Here is an 18461-nt window from a genome sequence, read left to right as displayed (position 1 = left end):
TGGCCCCATTATAGTCTGTTGATACATATTATCATGTAATGTATGCAGAAGGGACATAAAAACACCATAAAATAGGATGTGCACAATTTTAAGAAACAAATGTTTTTGTCAAAAATGGTCAAATTCTAAAATGTAAAAAAAATGACCCTATTGTTGATGCATATTATCATATAATTTACGCAGAAATTACAGAAAAACAGAGGCACCACAGCACAGAATATTTTATTAGCTGAACAAATCTGAGCAGAGTCATGTACAGACAGCACATATATTGATATTTTTATTAAGACTCAGAGCATTAAAACATTTTTCCATTGCGACTTCATTCAGTTCTGTGCTGCTTTATTCAAAAGAAAAATATTTAACACTCTGCAGCTGTTAGTAATAATTCTTATATGTACAAAATAAACACATTCCAATAATGAAAGAAGTCATATATACATTATTCAAACAGGGATGCCATTTGCTGCCTTTAGCCACCGAACAGCGATTGTTAACATTTATATAACTTTTCGTCCTGTGTTAATGTAAGTTACATTTTTGGCTCCACGTCCAACAGAAAGACACGCAGCAGGTCACTCATCACAGTTTTCATCGTTTTTTCAAAGACATTTTGACTTTATTCCTCAAGTATCCCATGTTCAAAATTTATTTCAAAATAAAAGTCCCAATATTTGAGAATAAACGTGTAATGGTGAGGGAGTAAAATTGTTAAATTTTGTTAATTTTACAAAATTAAAGATACAATATTTTGATTTTTTTGTAATAGTATAATAGAGTTATAATAAAATATATAATTTGTATTTATTTTTAATAATTTTGTATTGTTTTAATTCTCGATTCCTGGGTTTTCCAAGACAAATAGCACTCAAATTAATTATTGTATTTTCAGCTTTATTCCCCTTCATACTGATTAGCAGTCTTTGTTAATGTCTGCCGATATTTCACAATCACATTTTTCTGACTTTGTATCAAAATAAGGTAAAAAACTCCGGTATTGATGAAGTGTTAACGTAAATATATTTGCGATAAGTTGGTCAAAATATGTTTTTTTTATAGCATCAATGAGCCACTGCACGCCTCAGAGAGATCAGGTGGAACCAGGACACGATGTTTATTGGTGCAAACAAACAGGACGATGAGAATGAGACCGACTCACAAACTGTCCCTCTGAGCTCACACAGTGGAAGCTTTCATCAGGGCCTGGTCCCCAAACAGCTGCTTAAAGTGAACCACGTGTTCCTCACAGTGCTCCCCTGGAGAGACAGGAGGAGGAGGAGGAGGAGGAGGAGGAAGAGGAGGAGGAGCGAGGGACAGAAGGGCACAGGGAGCAAGAGGAAAGGAGAGACAGGAGGATGAGAGAGGCAGTGTGAGGGGGAGAGACAGGAGACAGGAGGAGGAGGAGAAAGAGTGGGGATGAGGAGGGGATAGAAGAGGAGGAGAAAGACAGGAGGATGAGAGAGAGGTGGGAGGAAAGAGAGGAGAATGGTGAGGAGACGGACGTGGAAGAAAGACATGAGACAGGGAGCAAGGGGAAGGAGACGGGAAGGAAGAGGAGAAAGGGGGGATGAGAGAGAAGGAGAGAGGGAGGAGAAGGAGAGAGAGGAGGGAGAGAAGGAGAGAGGGAGGAGAGGGAGAGAGAGAAGGAGAGAGGGAGAGAGAAGGAGAGAAAGAGGGAGAGAGAGAAGGAGAAAGGGAGGAGAGGGAGAGAGGGAGAAGGACAGAGAGAGGGAGGAGGGAGAGAGAAAAGGAGAGAAAGAGAGGGAGAGAGAGAAGGGGAGAGGGAGAGAGAGAAGGAGAGAAAGAGAGAGAGAAGGAGAGAAAGAGGGAGAGAGAGAAGGAGAGAAAGAGAGGGAGAGAGAGAGAGAGAAGGAGAGATGGAGGAGAGGGAGAAGGGAGAGAAGGAGAGAGAAGGAGAGGGAGGAGGGAGAAGGAGAGAGACAAAAAGTTGGTCATAAACATTTAAAGTTGCTTTTATATAAATTCTCAGAAAGTAACTAACATCTGATCTGACAGTTTGAACCCTGAGCTCTTCGAAACATTTAGAAGAAAAACTAAAATACATATATATATATATATATATAAACTGGGAATTTCAAAATAAAAGGTGCACCTTCAAATGCTTCACATCCCTAAAATCTGTGCAACGAACTGTCAACTGAAAAGGTTTTAGAATCAACAACGCCCACAGTGTGCTGTGATGCCGTCCCTGTACATGTTAAACAATATTTATTTAACATTTATGGCTAAATTAATATGGGAAGGCAACAAGTTCTCATATTAAACCATGTTGACACTTAAAAACCAACCACAGCAGGCAGGAAAAGGCTGAGAAAAGAGACCAGAACAGCAGAAAATGTTAAATAACTCTTAAAGTTTACAGTGATGAGTAGCAGCCAATCACAGCAGGTGTTAGATGTGGTCAGACGGACTGTGTGTTTCCTCTCACCGGGGTTGAAGCTGGGACTTCCTCTCAGCCGCTGGTTTCTCTGCTGGAACGACCTGAACACTGTGTAGAACAACATCTGGTCTCCGGTCTGCCGCGCCGCGTCCAGAAACTTCCTGGAGGACACGTTGTCATGGCCGCCTTGTCAACAAAACAGAACAAAAACAGAAAATACGAGCTGTTAGTCTGTAATCAACCCTCTGAACCTCCAAAAACATATCAAATCCATATAAATCTATAAGTCTGAATCAGCACAATCATGATCAATCAAAACTAATACGAATTTATAAACAACACGACTTCAGTTTATCAGCATTTAGGGCCACTTTGAAGTCATTTTTTCACAGTAAACAGCAGCATCATCTGCATAGAGACGGACATGTGTTCGTCCAGAGGAAAACTTTAACCCACTAAACCCAACAAACAGTTCCCTCACTGCAATATAAAATTAGAATAAAACAGAATTTATATATAAACACTTTTCCAAGTGTCCTGAAAACCAGTTTTCTCCACAGATTGAAGTATTGTCATTTTATATATATATATATATATATATATATATATATATATATATATATATATATATATAATTTCCTTTATAAATACATTTTTAGTGCAATTTTTTTTGTATGTATGGAGTCATCTACTTATGAAATATGTTATGAATAAACTCCAGTGAGAATGATGATGAAACGTACCGACACTGCGGATGAATCGGAGCGCGCCCAGAACCTGCTGCTTCGACAGCAGAACCTCCACGATCTCATCGTTGGCCGTGGAGAGACGCTGGACACACACACACACACACACGGGAAAATACACAAGATTACACACAGTACACTGCTATTAAAGGGAGTGTGTGTGTGTGTGTGTGTGTGTGTACCTTCAGCATGTCCAGTGACAGCTGGTGTGCAGGAGGATATGTACTCTCCAGAGACAGAAGTAAACACGCCTGAACACACATTAAGACAATCAAAGGGTTAATTGTTAAAAATTGAAATTATCTGAAAGGAGAAAAACCAACAAAACTGAACTTTTGGTCTCAAGTGAACAGCAAAATGATGAGCACAATAATGTGGCAAGAGACTCTTTCCAGTGGAAAAACTACATCTCCCGGGAAAATGACATCACATCCCGTTGTCGTGGGTAGCGACACGAAAAAAAAAACGTGACAGTTCATGCTCACAGCGTGATGATGAGTTTTCCAACGCAGGAAGTGCTGTGAATACCTGCCGACTGGTCTGGATTATAAAGTTTTGTTGTGTAGTTTTTACTGGATTTCTACAAACCCATTAGTGGGAGGGAACAGCGCTCTGGGACACGATGCATAAAGGACTTTAAATTAACTTTTGGTAGATTTTTAAAGTTACAAGCCAATCGGATTTTCCACAAGCCACATTTTTCATCTTAAAAGTGTCTTTTGTGTCGATCCGGCAATCCTAACCGTCACAGGGTGTAAAAAGTGTATATTTATAAAAGTGAAATAATCGCCTCCTTTCTAATAATGAACTTGAAGGTGGAGCTTTAACAAACTTGTCTTTTGTAATTTTGAAACTTCTGAAAATGCAATACACATTTTTGACCAGCAGAGGGCACAATTGACCCGTATAAAAACCCCTGTTAAGGGAAATTGCAATCTTTAAACTCAATAAAAGAAATAATAAAACAATATAAAAGAAATGTAAAATCAAATACATTATCAAATACTATGAATAATAAAATAATATGAATAAAATAAAATAAAATAAAATAAATTATCAATTGAAGGAAAATTAGTATAATAAAGTCTATTAAAGCCAAAAATCGAAGGAAGAAAATAAAATAAAAAGCTCCAGGCTTTTCCGGGAGTATTGCCACAAAGCCATTTCAAATTAAAAGTCTTCTTATCCCTCTTTCATCTCCATTGTCTCCGTGTCTTCAGCCTTCCTCTTTTGCTCTTCTGGTTTTTTTTTTACTCCAGGTAAATATCTCCACGTTTGTTTGTTTTGCCGAACTATGTTAACTTTACAAATAATTATAACAATCATTGTCCTTTCTCTCCTTCAAATCTTCACACTCAATGGAACAAAAACGTCCTCACATACTGTCCATACTGAAACTTTTGTACATTGTTTTTCTTGGTCTTAAATTGAAAATCAGAGCATCTGAATGGCAACATTTCACTGTATACAGAAGCATTTTTGTTAAAGTTGTGTCTCCGTATCAGCTCGTAATCGATCCCGCGCCCGCTCAGCGCTAGCCAACGGTCGTATGACACGTCACGACAATGTAGGAATAGTTCTACAAGCGCTGTTGTCAGATAAAGATTACATTTCCCGTGAAAAACACACACAAAACTGCCCACATTTCTTGGCGGAAAACACTGACGTCTCATCGTTTCTGCAGCCTGCCGACTCAAACAGACGCAGTGTTATTTTCTTCATTCATCACCAGCCAAATTAGCTTTGAAATTTACAAATACTACCCGCCAAAGTAAAGTTTTGGTTGGCTGGTGTCAATTTAAAACCCTGGTGATATATAGAGGTAAATCCTCTGGTTTTATCTGCAGAAAGAATTATTGTTCTCTCTTATTTGGTTGCAATTCTACCGGCATTTAAAAACAGATATACAAATGAGATTGTGGGCGCTCCCGTCGGTCATAAGGAGTTAAAATGATGTTGATGATGTGAACTGTTCATGCACAGAAGTGGTTTGAGAGGAACTCGCCAGAGGTTTGGAGTCACTGAGGACATGGTACTGCAGGAACTGGTGCAGCATGTAGAAGATGTTGTGCTGCACCAGCGTCTTGATCACCAGCTCGTACAGGTAATGCTGCAAACAACAAACGGGAACATCACAGTTTTATCAGGTCAAAATGTAAAGTTTTAAAGTCCTGACGGACATTAACACAAAAAGATTATAAATGTTTTACCTGCACCGTGATCTGGAACTGGTTCAGAGAACGGATATATTCCATCAGCACCGCGATGATGAATTTATGGTTGACACCCTGCACAACACACAGAAAAATTATATATATATATATATATTAAAAATATACAGGTCTGTAAAATGAGAACTGTAGTTTATTTCTCTCTGCATAAATAAATCTAGTTTTTTTTATTTTATTTTTATTTGTAGGTTTTATTCAGTGTTTTATTTGTTATCTTAGTCCATATTTATTTCTGTATTTATTATTTTTACACAGAGCAGAGGGGAGAGGACAGGAGAGGCTGTTTAGAGAGTACACAACATATGTTTTGGTAATTTTGTATCTTTTTTGGTAATTTTGGGAAGTTTTGTGTCTTTATGGAATTTTATTTGTAATTTTACATCTTTTTCGTGTCTTTTTCTGAAATTTTGTCAGTCAAGTTACAAATATTCACTGAGAATCTGTTTACACAGAGCCAAGAGGAGAGGTCAGGAGAGGCTGGAAACAAGAAAATAATTCAATATGTACAATATGTGGTGAAAACTGTTTTTTAAAAACATATTTTGGATCATTTTACTTCTTTTTTGGGGCATTTTTGTACCTTTTTTTTGTAATTTTGTGTCTTTTTCAAAAATGTTGTCGGTCATGTGACAAATATTCACAAAAAAAAAAATCTGTTTACACAGAGCAGAGGGGAGAGGACAGGAGAGGCTGGAAACATGACAATACTTCATTTTTGCTAATTTTTTGTCTCTTTTTGTGTCTTTTTCCCCCCAACATTCATGACAATTGTGGTCACTTGGAAAAGTGTTTAAATATAAATTCTGTTTTATTCAATTTTTTTTTCTGTTTTTTAACCATTCTAACTGTGTTATTATTATATTATTCTGCACAAAGACTGTTTGAGTTGTTCTGATTGTGCTGATTCAACAGAGCTGAAGGACTTATTTATTATTTAGATTTATACAGATTTTATATGTTGCAGTGAAACACAAGCACACAGAGAGGAGAATGTAAAATGGGCAAAAAACACCCTGAAACTCGAGGTTCAGAGTGTGAACAAACACATTAAACAAGCTTTTAGCTTCCTGTGTCGGTTTCAGTTTCAGTGTGTCTGTGTTCGTACCTTCCTCTCTGTGAACGACGACAGGACGTGTGTGTACATGTCTGATTGGTCGATGACCGCCTGAGTTCTGACTGGACGCTTCTGGGCCGCGCTGCCTCGACTCGGCCCGGACTCCATCGCCTACACACGCAGAAAAACATTTAAACATCTAAAAACATACACAAACACTCTGTGCTCTCAGATCAAACGGCAGCCCTCACCACAGTGTAGGCCTGCTCGGCCTCCAGGTATTCTTTATACACCTGGTTGAGTTTGTCAAACACAGTCGCCACCACAGGAAGACTGCCCTTCTCCCCGCCCTCCAGGACTGAGAGGAAGACACACAGGTTGATGCAACATTATCTTCTATGTCCTACCTCCACACTACCATACGTCCTAATTATGTCTCAATACAGAGATTGCCTAAATATAACGACACCACGGCAAAAACCTAAAATATCAGAAAAGTAATTGAAGAATCAATGATAGAATTAATTTTCTGTGGGACACTTTTTTCCACCTTTTGCCTTTTTGAATAACTAATTTTTATCTGTTTATTTATTACAGCTCTGTTGTGCAACAAGCTGCACTAAAAGCAAAAAAGAAAACGTTTCTGAACAGGAGCGAAGCTGTTTTTACTACTTTATTGTCGACTTCAGATCAGATTTTGTTCCTTTTCAAACCCTGAATTTTGTAGAAATTGCTCAGAGATCACCTGACGCACAGGTTGTTTTCCTCAAATTAAATCAAAACTTTCAAATAAACTATTGTCATTTAAATATGGTTCTTCTTGATCGTCTTTTTGTTGTTGTTGTTGTTGTTGTTGAGGCATTTAACATTTTTTTCGGACATGACGTTTTCTGTGAAAAGTTGTATAAGAGACAGACAGACAGACAGACAGACAGACAGACAGACAGACAGACAGACAGACAGTCTCACTCTGTGAGCAGACAGACAGGATGACCATCTTGCAGTCTCTGCGCCGTAACAGGAAGTCCATCAGTTTTCCTTTGTCCTGCAGCAGGTTCACAGTCGGGGGCAACTTCACCTGCAGGTACCACAGGTAACCTGACACACACACACACACAGTTTAACATTTGGCTGCACTCTCCTGATAAATCATAAAAATAAATATAGTAAAATGAATAAATATCTGCTCTAAGTGGAGACGGTTGATGTTGTTTTTTTGTATTTAATTAATTATTATAATGAAATTATATTAGAATATAGACATCTTTTGACTTAATTTAATATTTATTATTTTATTTTGTATAGTAATTTTTTAAATGTATTTTCTATTCATTTTCTGTTCTGTTCTGTTATCTTTGAAAATGATGCTTCCCAATAAAAAAATGTATAGCTTTTTCATAAATCTGAATATGCACATTTTCTTTTCTTTATGAGCCACTAAAAAATGAAAGAAATGTGTGTGTGTGTGTGTGTGTGTTGCACACCTTCACTGGCGCTGATGATGATGTCGGGCTGGAAGACGCTCCAGGATGACGAGTCTGCAGTTTCAGTTAAAGATCAGCCATAAAAATGTTTTTAAAAGACAAATTACAAGAAAAAAAGTAAAATTAATTTAAGAAAATATAGTTTAGGTCTTATATAAAATATAAATGTCCCTGAAGGCCGTGACTGTTCTTCTATTATACGATACGTTTTTTTTAATGCAAAAATCTACATACAAAAGTACAAGTGTATCCGTATGAATTACTTCCTGTCGCTTAACACATTTCAAAATAAGAGCATGATGAAGTATTGATAGATTCCACCATAGAACACTGTAAAAATATGATGCCTTAAATAAAACATACAATAAGCCTTTTTTCTGCTTTACAATAATTATAAATTATAATAAATATAATAAATAATTGTAAATAATAATAAAATGTACCACAAAATTTGGGCTTTTACTGCAAAAATTGTCTGTGGCTGGCTCCTGTCCCCACCAGCTGGCTGCTTTATACCACTGAGTTTATAAAGTTGTGATAACTTTTAAGAGTCGAAGAAGAAAATGCATGAAAAGAAAATACTCCAACGAAGTATAAGAACCTCAGATTTGTACTTAAAAGGATACAGAGCTGACACGGAACCGGAGGCTGAGAGGGAACCACTGCTGGACCTACAGAGACACACACACATCAACACACACTCATCAACACACACTACACACACTCATCAATACACACACATCAACACACACTACACAAAACTCTGTGTCAGTGAGTGTGTGTGAGTGAGTGTGTGTGTGTCTGTATGAGTGTGTATCTGTGGGTGTCAGTGTGTGTGAGTGTGTGTGTGTGTGTGTGTGTGTGTGTGTGTGTGTGTGTGTGTATACCTGCCAGTGGGATCCTGTAGGGGTGTATGTGTGTGTGTGTGTGTGTGTGTACCTGCCAGTGGGATCCTGTAGGGGTGTGTGTGTGTGTGTGTGTGTACCTGCCAGTGGGATCTTGTAGGGGTGTGTGTGTGTGTGTGTGTGTGTACCTGCCAGTGGGATCCTGTAGGGGTGTGTGTGTGTGTGTGTGTGTGTGTGTGTGTGTGTGTGTACCTGCCAGTGGGATCCTGTAGGGGTGTGTGTGTGTGTGTGTGTGTGTGTGTGTGTGTGTACCTGCCAGTGGGATCCTGTAGGGGTGTGTGTGTGTGTGTGTGTGTGTGTGTACCTGCCAGTGGGATCCTGTAGGGGTGTGTGTGTGTGTGTGTGTGTGTGTGTGTGTGTGTGTGTACCTGCCAGTGGGATCCTGTAGGGGTGTATGTGTGTGTGTGTGTGTGTGTGTGTGTGTGTGTGTGTGTGTACCTGCCAGTGGGATCCTGTAGGGGTGTGTGTGTGTGTGTGTGTGTGTGTGTGTGTGTGTGTACCTGCCAGTGGGATCCTGTAGGGGTGTGTGTGTGTGTGTGTGTACCTGCCAGTGGGATCCTGTAGGGGTGTGTGTGTGTGTGTGTGTGTGTGTGTGTGTACCTGCCAGTGGGATCCTGTAGGGGTGTGTGTGTGTGTGTGTGTACCTGCCAGTGGGATCCTGTAGGGGTGTGTGTGTGTGTGTGTGTGTGTGTGTGTGTGTGTGTGTGTACCTGCCAGTGGGATCCTGTAGGGGTGTATGGATCTGGCGGGTAGAACCGGTTGGTGTGTGTTGACAGCACAGTCCGGCTCCTTCAGCTTGATGTCGAAGATCAGAGACGTCTGGAACAAAAACAACATAAACAAACATTATCTGCTTATTTATTTTTTTCTTTTCTTTCCTGGTTGTTGTGTCTCTAGTTCTTGTTTTATTGTGAAAATAAATCGGGATCAGACCTGCGAGCTCTGGTGATGAACCACCACCAGGTTGTCGACGATGTTCAGAGCAAACTTCCCCGTCGTGTTCAGCTTCAACACGTGACTCTTCTTACACGCTCCCTCCCTGAACACACACACACACACACACACACACACACAGAAAATGACCAAAAAAGACAGAAAATGACCAAAAAAAGACACAAAATGACAGAGTGAAATTACCAAAATATGACACAAAATTACGAAAAAAGACACAAAAAAGTGAAATTACACCTCTACAATCTACACCATCCAAAAGCTGTGTGTGTGTGTGTGTGTGTGTGTGTGTGTGTGTGTGTGTGTGTGTGTGTGTGTGTGTGTGTATGTGTGTACCTGGGTAAGTGATACAGCACCACTTCTGCACTGGGGCTGTTGGCTGTTCTTGAGTGGTGTTTCAGGTACATCACAAACAGCTGACCATAACTGACCAGAGAGAGAGAGAACAAATTAAACAACAACAACAACAACAACAACAACAGAGCAGCACTTTGAGAAACAGGAGCAAAGCTGCACTGGAAGAAGAAAACCTGGAATAAAAACATTAATATAGAAACAGTGAAATCTAGAAACATGTGGGAAATGTAGAAATACATAGAAATAAATAAGCAGAACCTCAGAGAAGCAACAAAATCTAGACATGAACAATAAAAAATGTAGAAAAATAGAAAGACCTGAAAATCAAAACTCTATAAATTAAATGAATATAAAAAAAATAATAAAAGTACAAAAATTTAAATAAATATAAGTAAAAAAATACTTAATACATTCTTTAAAAATAAAGATGGAAAGGGCTCATAACGTCTCTATAAACTAAATAAAATATAAAAAAATAACTAATATTTAAGACTATAAATTAATCTATAATCCACAAAATGAAATACATATAAAACGTTAGAATATAAATAAAGAAATATGTATGAATAAAATGGCTGCAACCAAAACTCTAAAAATAAAGAAAATAATTGACTCTGTAATGAATTTAAAAATAGTAAAATTAAATCAACAATTATTAAAATAAAATAAAAATCTCTGCAAACACAACTAACATAAATAAATAATAATAAAAAAAAGATTATAAATTACTTTATAATGATTCTAAACTTAATAAAAAATGAACATAAATATTTTTATTATTAGTTTTCAAGTTTTACAATAAAGTTTGAACAAACAAACAAAAGTAAATGATAAAAATGAACATAAATATTATTAAATAAATAAAAATATGGACAAAAATAAAACTCAGCTCACATGGTTGCCATGGCGATGTCCCTCTCCGACAGGCTGAGTTTGGCAGGTTTGGGGACGACCGGCAGCTCGATCTCAAACTTTGACATCTTGGACATCGTCCCATTCTGAAAACAAACAAAACACTGAAAAGTTTACAGCTGATTCAGTAAATAAATTATGCACATACTCAAAAAAAAACGGCACAGTCTGCAGAATGAATACTTTAAATATGTTTTCATGCTTTGGGAAACTTTTACTGAAATAAAAGTTCTGAATACTTTTTCTACCTCTGAGTGAAAACAACTAAATAATTAAATAAATGTAGAAATAAAAAAATAACAAATAATAACAATAATTGCATAAGTAAAAAAAAACACAGAAGCACACAAACAAATAAGAAATAAATACAGGAATAAATCTATAAACCTAGTAAGTAAATACACGAGTTGATAAATAAATATATAAATAAATGTGGAAATATACACAAGAATAAATGAATAAGTAAGTATATAGAGGAGCAAATAAAATAAATAAATAAATAAAGGAATAAATGTATAAGCAAGTAAATACAGGAGCAAATAAATAAATACAGGAATAAATCTATAAATCTGGTAAGTAAATACACGAGTTGATAAATAAATAAATAAATAAATGTACAAATATATACAAGAATAAATGATAAGTAAGTATATAGAAGAGCAAATAAAAAAAATCATAACTAAATAAATAAATAAAGGAATAAATGTATAAGCAAGTAAATACAGGAGCAAATAAATAAATACAGGAATAAATCTAATAAGTAAATACAGGAGTTGATAAATAAATAAATAAATGTTGAAATATAAACACGAATAAATGAATAAGTAAGTATATAGAGGAGCAAATAAGAAAATAATAAATAAATAAATATATAAGCAAGTAAATACAGGAGCAAAAAAAGAAATACATAAATAAATAAATGTAGAAATACAGAAATATCTTGAATTAATTTCTACATTTTTTTTAATTTAATTATTATTTTTTATTATTTATGCATGTTTTGTATGTAAATGTGGTCTGACCTCTGCGTTTAATTATTTATTTATGCATTTATTAATTTATTGACATCATTATTTCAACAATAATTTATTTTGTTCTATTTATTTATTCCTGTATTTATTAGTTAATTAATTTATTAATTGATACTTAAGTCACTTTGTATCTTCTACACCTTTTTCCTGTTAAGTTTAATTCTAAGAAAAATAACTGAGAAGAAACAGCTGGAAATATAAAATCATCCACTAACAATCTGCAGAGACTTTGGGCTCAATTAATCCTTAATATACATTTATTAAAAATAACTTTGCCTATAATATAATATATATATAATTTAATGTTAAAAAAAAGCATAAATAATCACATTTATTGCACTTTTTGTTGGGTAAAAACCAACAGATGACTTGTGATTCTGCAGATACCAGCATTAAAAGCAAAAGTGACAACATGAGAAGCTTGAGTGAGGAACATGAACTAATACCTAATATAACTAATATTTAAGACTATAAATTAATCTATAATCCACAAAATAAAATACATATAAAACATTAGAACATAAATAAAGAAATATGTATGAATAAAAATGGCTGCAACCAAAACTCTAAAAAATAAAGACAATAATTGACTCCATAATTAATTTAAAAATAGTAAAATTAAAATGAAAAAAAGATTATAAATGGCTGTAAAGTGAATAATAAATGAGGATAGTATAGTGTGGGCGGTGCAGTGAGTCTCACCCTGAAGGCGAGCGGCTGCAGGACGTTTCCCTGCACGGTGGTGGAGAGCAGCAGCACCGACGTCTCTGGACAGTACTGGAACCAGTTCACGTTGATGCTCTGACTCTTCAGCAGCTTCACACTGCGTTTGTCTGGAAACACCTGAGAGAACACACACACACACACACACACACACACACACACACAGACACACACACACACACACACACACACACACACACACACAGACACCTGGTGGTCAACAACATCTGTGTGTCTATGTGTGTGTGTGTCTGTCTGTATGTGTCTGTATGTGTGTGTGTGTGTGTCTGTGTGTGTCTGTGTATGTGTGTGTCTGTGTATGTCTGTGTGTGTGTGTGTCTGTGTGTGTGTATGTCTGTGTGTGTCTGTGTATGTGTCTGTATGTGTGTGTGTCTGTGTGTGTGTGTCTGTGTGTGTCTGTATGTGTGTGTGTGTGTGTGTGTGTGTGTGTGTGTGTGTGTGTGTATGTGTGTGTGTGTTTGTGTGTCTGTGTGTGTGTCTATATGTGTGTGTGTGTGTGTGTGTGTGTGTGTGTGTGTGTGTGTGTCTGTGTGTGTGTGTGTGTGTCTGTGTGTATGTCTGTGTGTGTGTGTGTGTGTGTGTGTTTCTGTCTGTCCAGAAAACTGGTTTTCCAACATTTGTGAGACTTGTGGTCACTTGGTAAAGTGTAAATTCCACTTTATTGCAAATTAAAAAAAAAAAAAAATGTATCAGATAAATTCAACATGTTTTCCTGGTTTCTGTCATTCTAACTTATTATTTATTTTGTTGTTCTGATTGTGCTGATTCCACAGAGCTGCAGGACTTTTAGATTTATAGATATTTTACATGTTGCAGTGAAACACAAGTATAAAGTGACAGGAGAAACAGCTGTTTTGGGTTCAGACGGTTAACATTTTTCACGGTTGCCACTTCAGAACATCTCAGCCTGTCACATGTTGAATATCAAACCGCCAAAATATTTTTATATACTGACAAAAATGTGCAGCAAAAATCTAAATCTGTGACATTAAAGTCTGCTGAGAATATTTTGTGAAGAATCAGAAAGTTCCTATTGAATAATGATCTTTAGTTTGAACCAGGTCCTACTGTGGCTGCTTGTGGTTGAGACATTTAACACAGTTCTGGTTCCTGTTCTCTGCTTTCACTCACCTGGTAGAACTCGATTCCCTGGTCGGTGATGAAGACGATCTCATTCCAGTTCGTCCAACAGAAACCCAAAACACTGGCGTTCTTCGTCTGCAGGATACAAACAAACAAACAAACAAACAAACAAAAACTGTTTATTCACAGAAAAATAGAAAAAAGAGAAAGTACAGAGAACACAAAATGACATTAAATTACATAACAATCAATCAATTAATAAATACATTTGTAAATAAATACAGGAAAAAAATAACAGAATAAATAAATGCTGATATATATATATATATATACACACACACACACATACACTGCATGTATAATACATATATATACACACACATACATACTATTATATATACATATATTTACATACAAAACTTACATAAATAAACTTAAAACATAAAAAAATTAACAAAAAAATTGAAATAAATCTAAAATATTATATCTTGCTTCCCCGTAATTATTCATACATTATTATTATATATTTATTTGTACAATTCTAAAGATATTGACTTATTCCCATGTTTATTTATATATGTATTTGTTGATTGATTTGCATATTTATTTATTTATTACATTTTTATTCATTGCTTAGCAGATTTATTAATTTATTCCTGTTTATAGATACATTTATTTATTTTTGTAATTATTTATTTATTTATTCCTGTGTTTATATATTATTTATTTTAGCAGTCATTTATTTATTCCTGTATTTATTTATTTGCATATTTATTAATTTATTGCTGTTTATTTATACATTTCTATTGATTGATTAGAAGATTTATATATTTATTCCTGTACTTTAATGTAAATGTACTTATTTTTGTCCTCATTTATTTATTCCTGTCTAAAAATACATTTATTTAAGTGATTTGCATATTTATTTGAATGTATTCCTGTACTTATATATACATTTATGCATTTATTAATTCCTGCGTCCATCCAAACATTTATTACAATATTAATTTATTAATTTACTGATTGATTGATGTCTAAGTGGCTTACCTTACACTCCTGGGTGAACTCTGTGTGCGGATAGTCGGGGATGAAGTTGATGAAATCCTGCAGAGAAAATAATAAAACGCGTTCAGGAAACCACACGGAAAACCTCCAACAGGTCCAGTGTTTGTTTACGGGAAGTTCAATGACTTGTTTTCTTCTGGTTACTATTACAGATTAAATCATGATTAGAATTAAACCTCTAAAGTCCTTTTGAGTCGAACTCACCACAGACTTTGAAGTCCTCTGAACCGCCAAGATCTTATTTCCAATGGAGAACTTGATGCACTTCACCTCTCCCTTATCGTCCATTCTGTGGAGGAAAACACACATTATTACAGGTTCAGAGCTCTCCACAAACACACCGTTCATCAAAGAGAGAAACTCTAAAAACAGACGTTATCGTTAGAATTTGAACTTTCCAACAATCTTTGAAACAGTTCAAAGGTTTCAAACGTCTCCATCAGAAAAAAGTGACCAAAACAAAACGGAAAATAGTGATTTTTTAGAGAGATTTACACAGAGCAGAGAGGAGAGGACAGGCTTTTTACACAGAGTAGAGAGGAGAGGACAGGAGAGGCTTTTTACACAGAGCAGAGGGGAGAGGACAGGAGAGGCTGGAAACAAGAAAATAATTCAATATGTATGTATGTAATTCAATATGTTTTATTTGTTATCTTAGTCCATATTTATTTCTGTGTTTATTATTATTTTTACACAGAGCAGAGGGGAGAGGACAGGAGAGGCTGGAAACATGACAATACTTTATTTACAATATGTGGAGAAAACTGTTTTATTTTCCTAATATTCATGATACTTCTGTTGTTGATAAATTCTATTTTATTCAAATTTAAAAAAATATATATATATCTATCAGAAAAATTCTAGTTGCATTTTTTCTTTTTTTCTGATTTCTGTCATTCTAACTGTGTTATTCTGCACAAAGACTGTTTGAGTTGTTCTGATTGTGCTGATTTAATAGAGCTGCAGGATTTATAGATTTATAGAGATTTTATATGTTGCAGAGAAACACAAGGACACAGAGAGGAGAATGTAAAAAGAGCAAAAAAACGTCGTTTAGGGTTAAGCTCTGTCCTAAAAGTGATCCCATCAATAATTCCCTTAACATGATGACGTACCTGAAGGCAACGCTGCTCTTGTCGTCGGGGCCTTTGACCACCACCCCCGTGGCGCCGCCTGAACGCACCGCAAACACCTGCAGCCAGAAAACAGGACGTAAAAATATCCGTTAGTAAACCAACAAAAAACTGTGTTTAATGCTTTTAGTTTGAAGCCCTAATAACTGATTCTATACAGCTCATTATTATCTAATAATGTTAGAACATATAATACTGTAAATCTCGGGGGGAAAAAAGGCATTATTCTGCATTATGAGTACTTGTTCTTCAGTCACAAATGATTTTAAATGCATACATGACAATAATAAAGGAAAACAATGAAATTAAATATGACTTAAGTCATCTTCATCGAGTCACTTCAAAATGTTTTTTTGCCTCTTTTTTTGAAAACTACAAATGTGTTGTCGTCCTCTAAAACTGTAAATGTTTCACTCTCGAGTCCTCCACTCTTCTTCTTCTTCTTCTTCTTCTTCTTCTTTCTCTCAACTTAAAGGCATAACACCAGCTGTTTTATCGGCTAAACTCTCATTATTAAAATAATAAACAAACACTGTGAACACATGATTGAATCTGCTGAGACCAACAGTCACATGACAAATCTGTTTACACAGAGCAGAGAGGAGAGGACAGGAGAGGCTGTTTACACAGAGCTGAGAGGAGAGGACAGGAGAGGCTGTTTACACAGAGCAGAGAGGAGAGGACAGGAGAGGCTGTTTACACAGAGCAGAGAGGAGAGGACAGGAGAGGCTGTTTACACAGAGCAGAGAGGAGAGGACAAGAGAGGCTGTTTACACAGAGAAGAGAGGAGAGGACAGGAGAAGCTGTTTACACAGATCAGAGAGGAGAGGACAGGAGAGGCTGTTTACACAGAGCAGAGAGGAGAGGACAGGAGAGGCTGTTTACACAGAGCAGAGAGGAGAGGACAGGAGAGGCTGTTTACACAGAGCAGAGAGGAGAGGACAGGAGAAGCTGTTTACACAGAACTGAGAGGACAGGAGAGGCTGTTTACACAGAGCAGAGAGGAGAGGACAGGAGAGGCTGTTTACACAGAGCAGAGAGGAGAGGACAGGAGAGGCTGTTTACACAGAGCAGAGAGGAGAGGACAGGAGAGGCTGTTTACACAGAGCAGAGAGGAGAGGACAGGAGAGGCTGTTTACACAGAGCAGAGAGGAGAGGACAGGAGAGAAAAGAAATGTCACTTCAACCGGTAAATGTACACAGAAAGTAAACATTATATATTGTCGTTAAAACTCTTGTTGAGGCGCCGATAATAATGTTTAATAACATTAAATGTTCCTCAAACTGAGTTAGCAACATGGATGCTAACTAGCTTAGCTCACCTGCTTGTTAGCTTCGTCAAAGAAGACGTTGTTGACGCTGGAGGCGTGTTCAAACTGCACCGGGTTCTCACACAGCTCCAGGTAGTGCTCCTCACTCATCCTCGCTCCTTAATGTTTGGTTTTAGGGAGGAATAATCTAGTTTGGGCTCAGTTTAGAGTCCCTGTTTTATATTATATAGAGTCTGACAGGCGGAGCAGGAAGAGCGCTCCTTGGACAGCACACTTCCGCTTTCCTTCACAATAAAAGCGCAGAATAAGTCGTACTTATCCTGTTTAGTTTCGTCTTTAAATATAAATAGTGGTAAATATTGAACTAGTTACGGGAATAACGTCGACATTTATTAACTAATTACGAGAATGAAAGATGTAAATATCATTTATAAAATGTGACCTTAATACTCCTTCGAAATTGTTGTTGTTGATAATGATTTATTTTATTTAAATGTTTTATTATGATTATTATTATTTATTATTAGGATGGAAATACTCGACATTAATGAATAAATTTATTAAAACTAAATGAAATAAATTAAAACTAAACTAAACTCTCAACTGAACATTTATTTAACTAATTGAAATGTAATGGGAATATTCCTGGGCTATTATTAGATATGTTCATTCCTGCTTTAATTTTTTTTTTTTTTTAGTTGTTTAATTATTCAAATTTGCTTCATAGGTGCTATTCATGAATACAATCCCTGCCCTGAAATGCACAAATAATGCCATATAATTTTAAAAATTTGATTTGTTTCCATGTTTTTCAAACATTTTCTTTTTTAAATTTTAAATAAATATTATTTTCATGAAATCATATTGGTTTGATATCCCACCATTTTGCCATTTGTACAATCCCGTTTTTACTATCTTTTTTCCCCAATTTTATTTACCATGAATTGTTTATTATTTTCATTCTTTCTATGATTGCCACATAATTTCCGAATTTTTTAGCTTTTTTGTTCTCATTCTTTATATAAAAGTGCTACACAAATTCTTATTATTTGGACTTTAATGCATTATGTGGAGTATGTGGAGTTGACTTTTA

At 35.9% G+C, this 18461-nt stretch overlaps 1 protein-coding gene across 1 annotated transcript; it reads right to left on the bottom strand.

The window, feature by feature from the left end:
* Nucleotides 1-203: 203 nt before the first annotated feature.
* On the bottom strand, nucleotides 204-17657 carry rmc1 (regulator of MON1-CCZ1). The gene is made up of 21 exons (XM_059327083.1): nucleotides 17420-17657; nucleotides 16080-16156; nucleotides 15169-15253; nucleotides 14947-15003; nucleotides 13948-14034; nucleotides 12775-12915; nucleotides 11024-11127; nucleotides 10109-10198; nucleotides 9755-9860; nucleotides 9532-9640; nucleotides 8543-8587; nucleotides 7917-7970; nucleotides 7402-7530; nucleotides 6684-6790; nucleotides 6484-6603; nucleotides 5358-5435; nucleotides 5153-5257; nucleotides 3330-3398; nucleotides 3145-3232; nucleotides 2450-2587; nucleotides 204-1256 (listed from the first exon to the last, which is right to left on the bottom strand). The coding sequence occupies exons 1-21, from the start codon at nucleotides 17516-17518 to the stop codon at nucleotides 1177-1179; spliced, it is 1968 nt and encodes a 655-aa protein (XP_059183066.1). The 5' UTR covers nucleotides 17519-17657; the 3' UTR covers nucleotides 204-1176.
* Nucleotides 17658-18461: the final 804 nt, after the last annotated feature.

Source organism: Centropristis striata, chromosome 23 (genome assembly GCF_030273125.1).
Source record: "Centropristis striata isolate RG_2023a ecotype Rhode Island chromosome 23, C.striata_1.0, whole genome shotgun sequence".
Taxonomy (NCBI): domain Eukaryota; kingdom Metazoa; phylum Chordata; class Actinopteri; order Perciformes; family Serranidae; genus Centropristis; species Centropristis striata.
The sequence above is the reverse complement of the archived record's forward strand: the minus strand, read 5'-3'. Positions and strand labels throughout refer to the sequence as shown.

Coding starts and splice junctions, on each gene's coding strand:
- rmc1 (XM_059327083.1), bottom strand. CDS start 17,518: ATGAGTGAGGAGCACTACCTGGAGCTGTGTGAGAACCCGGTGCAGTTT. Junction 15,254..16,079: donor AAGAGCAGCGTTGCCTTCAG/GTACGTCATCAT, acceptor TTTCCTCCACAG/AATGGACGATAAGGGAGAGG. Junction 6,604..6,683: donor CCGAGCAGGCCTACACTGTG/GTGAGGGCTGCC, acceptor CTGCGTGTGTAG/GCGATGGAGTCCGGGCCGAG.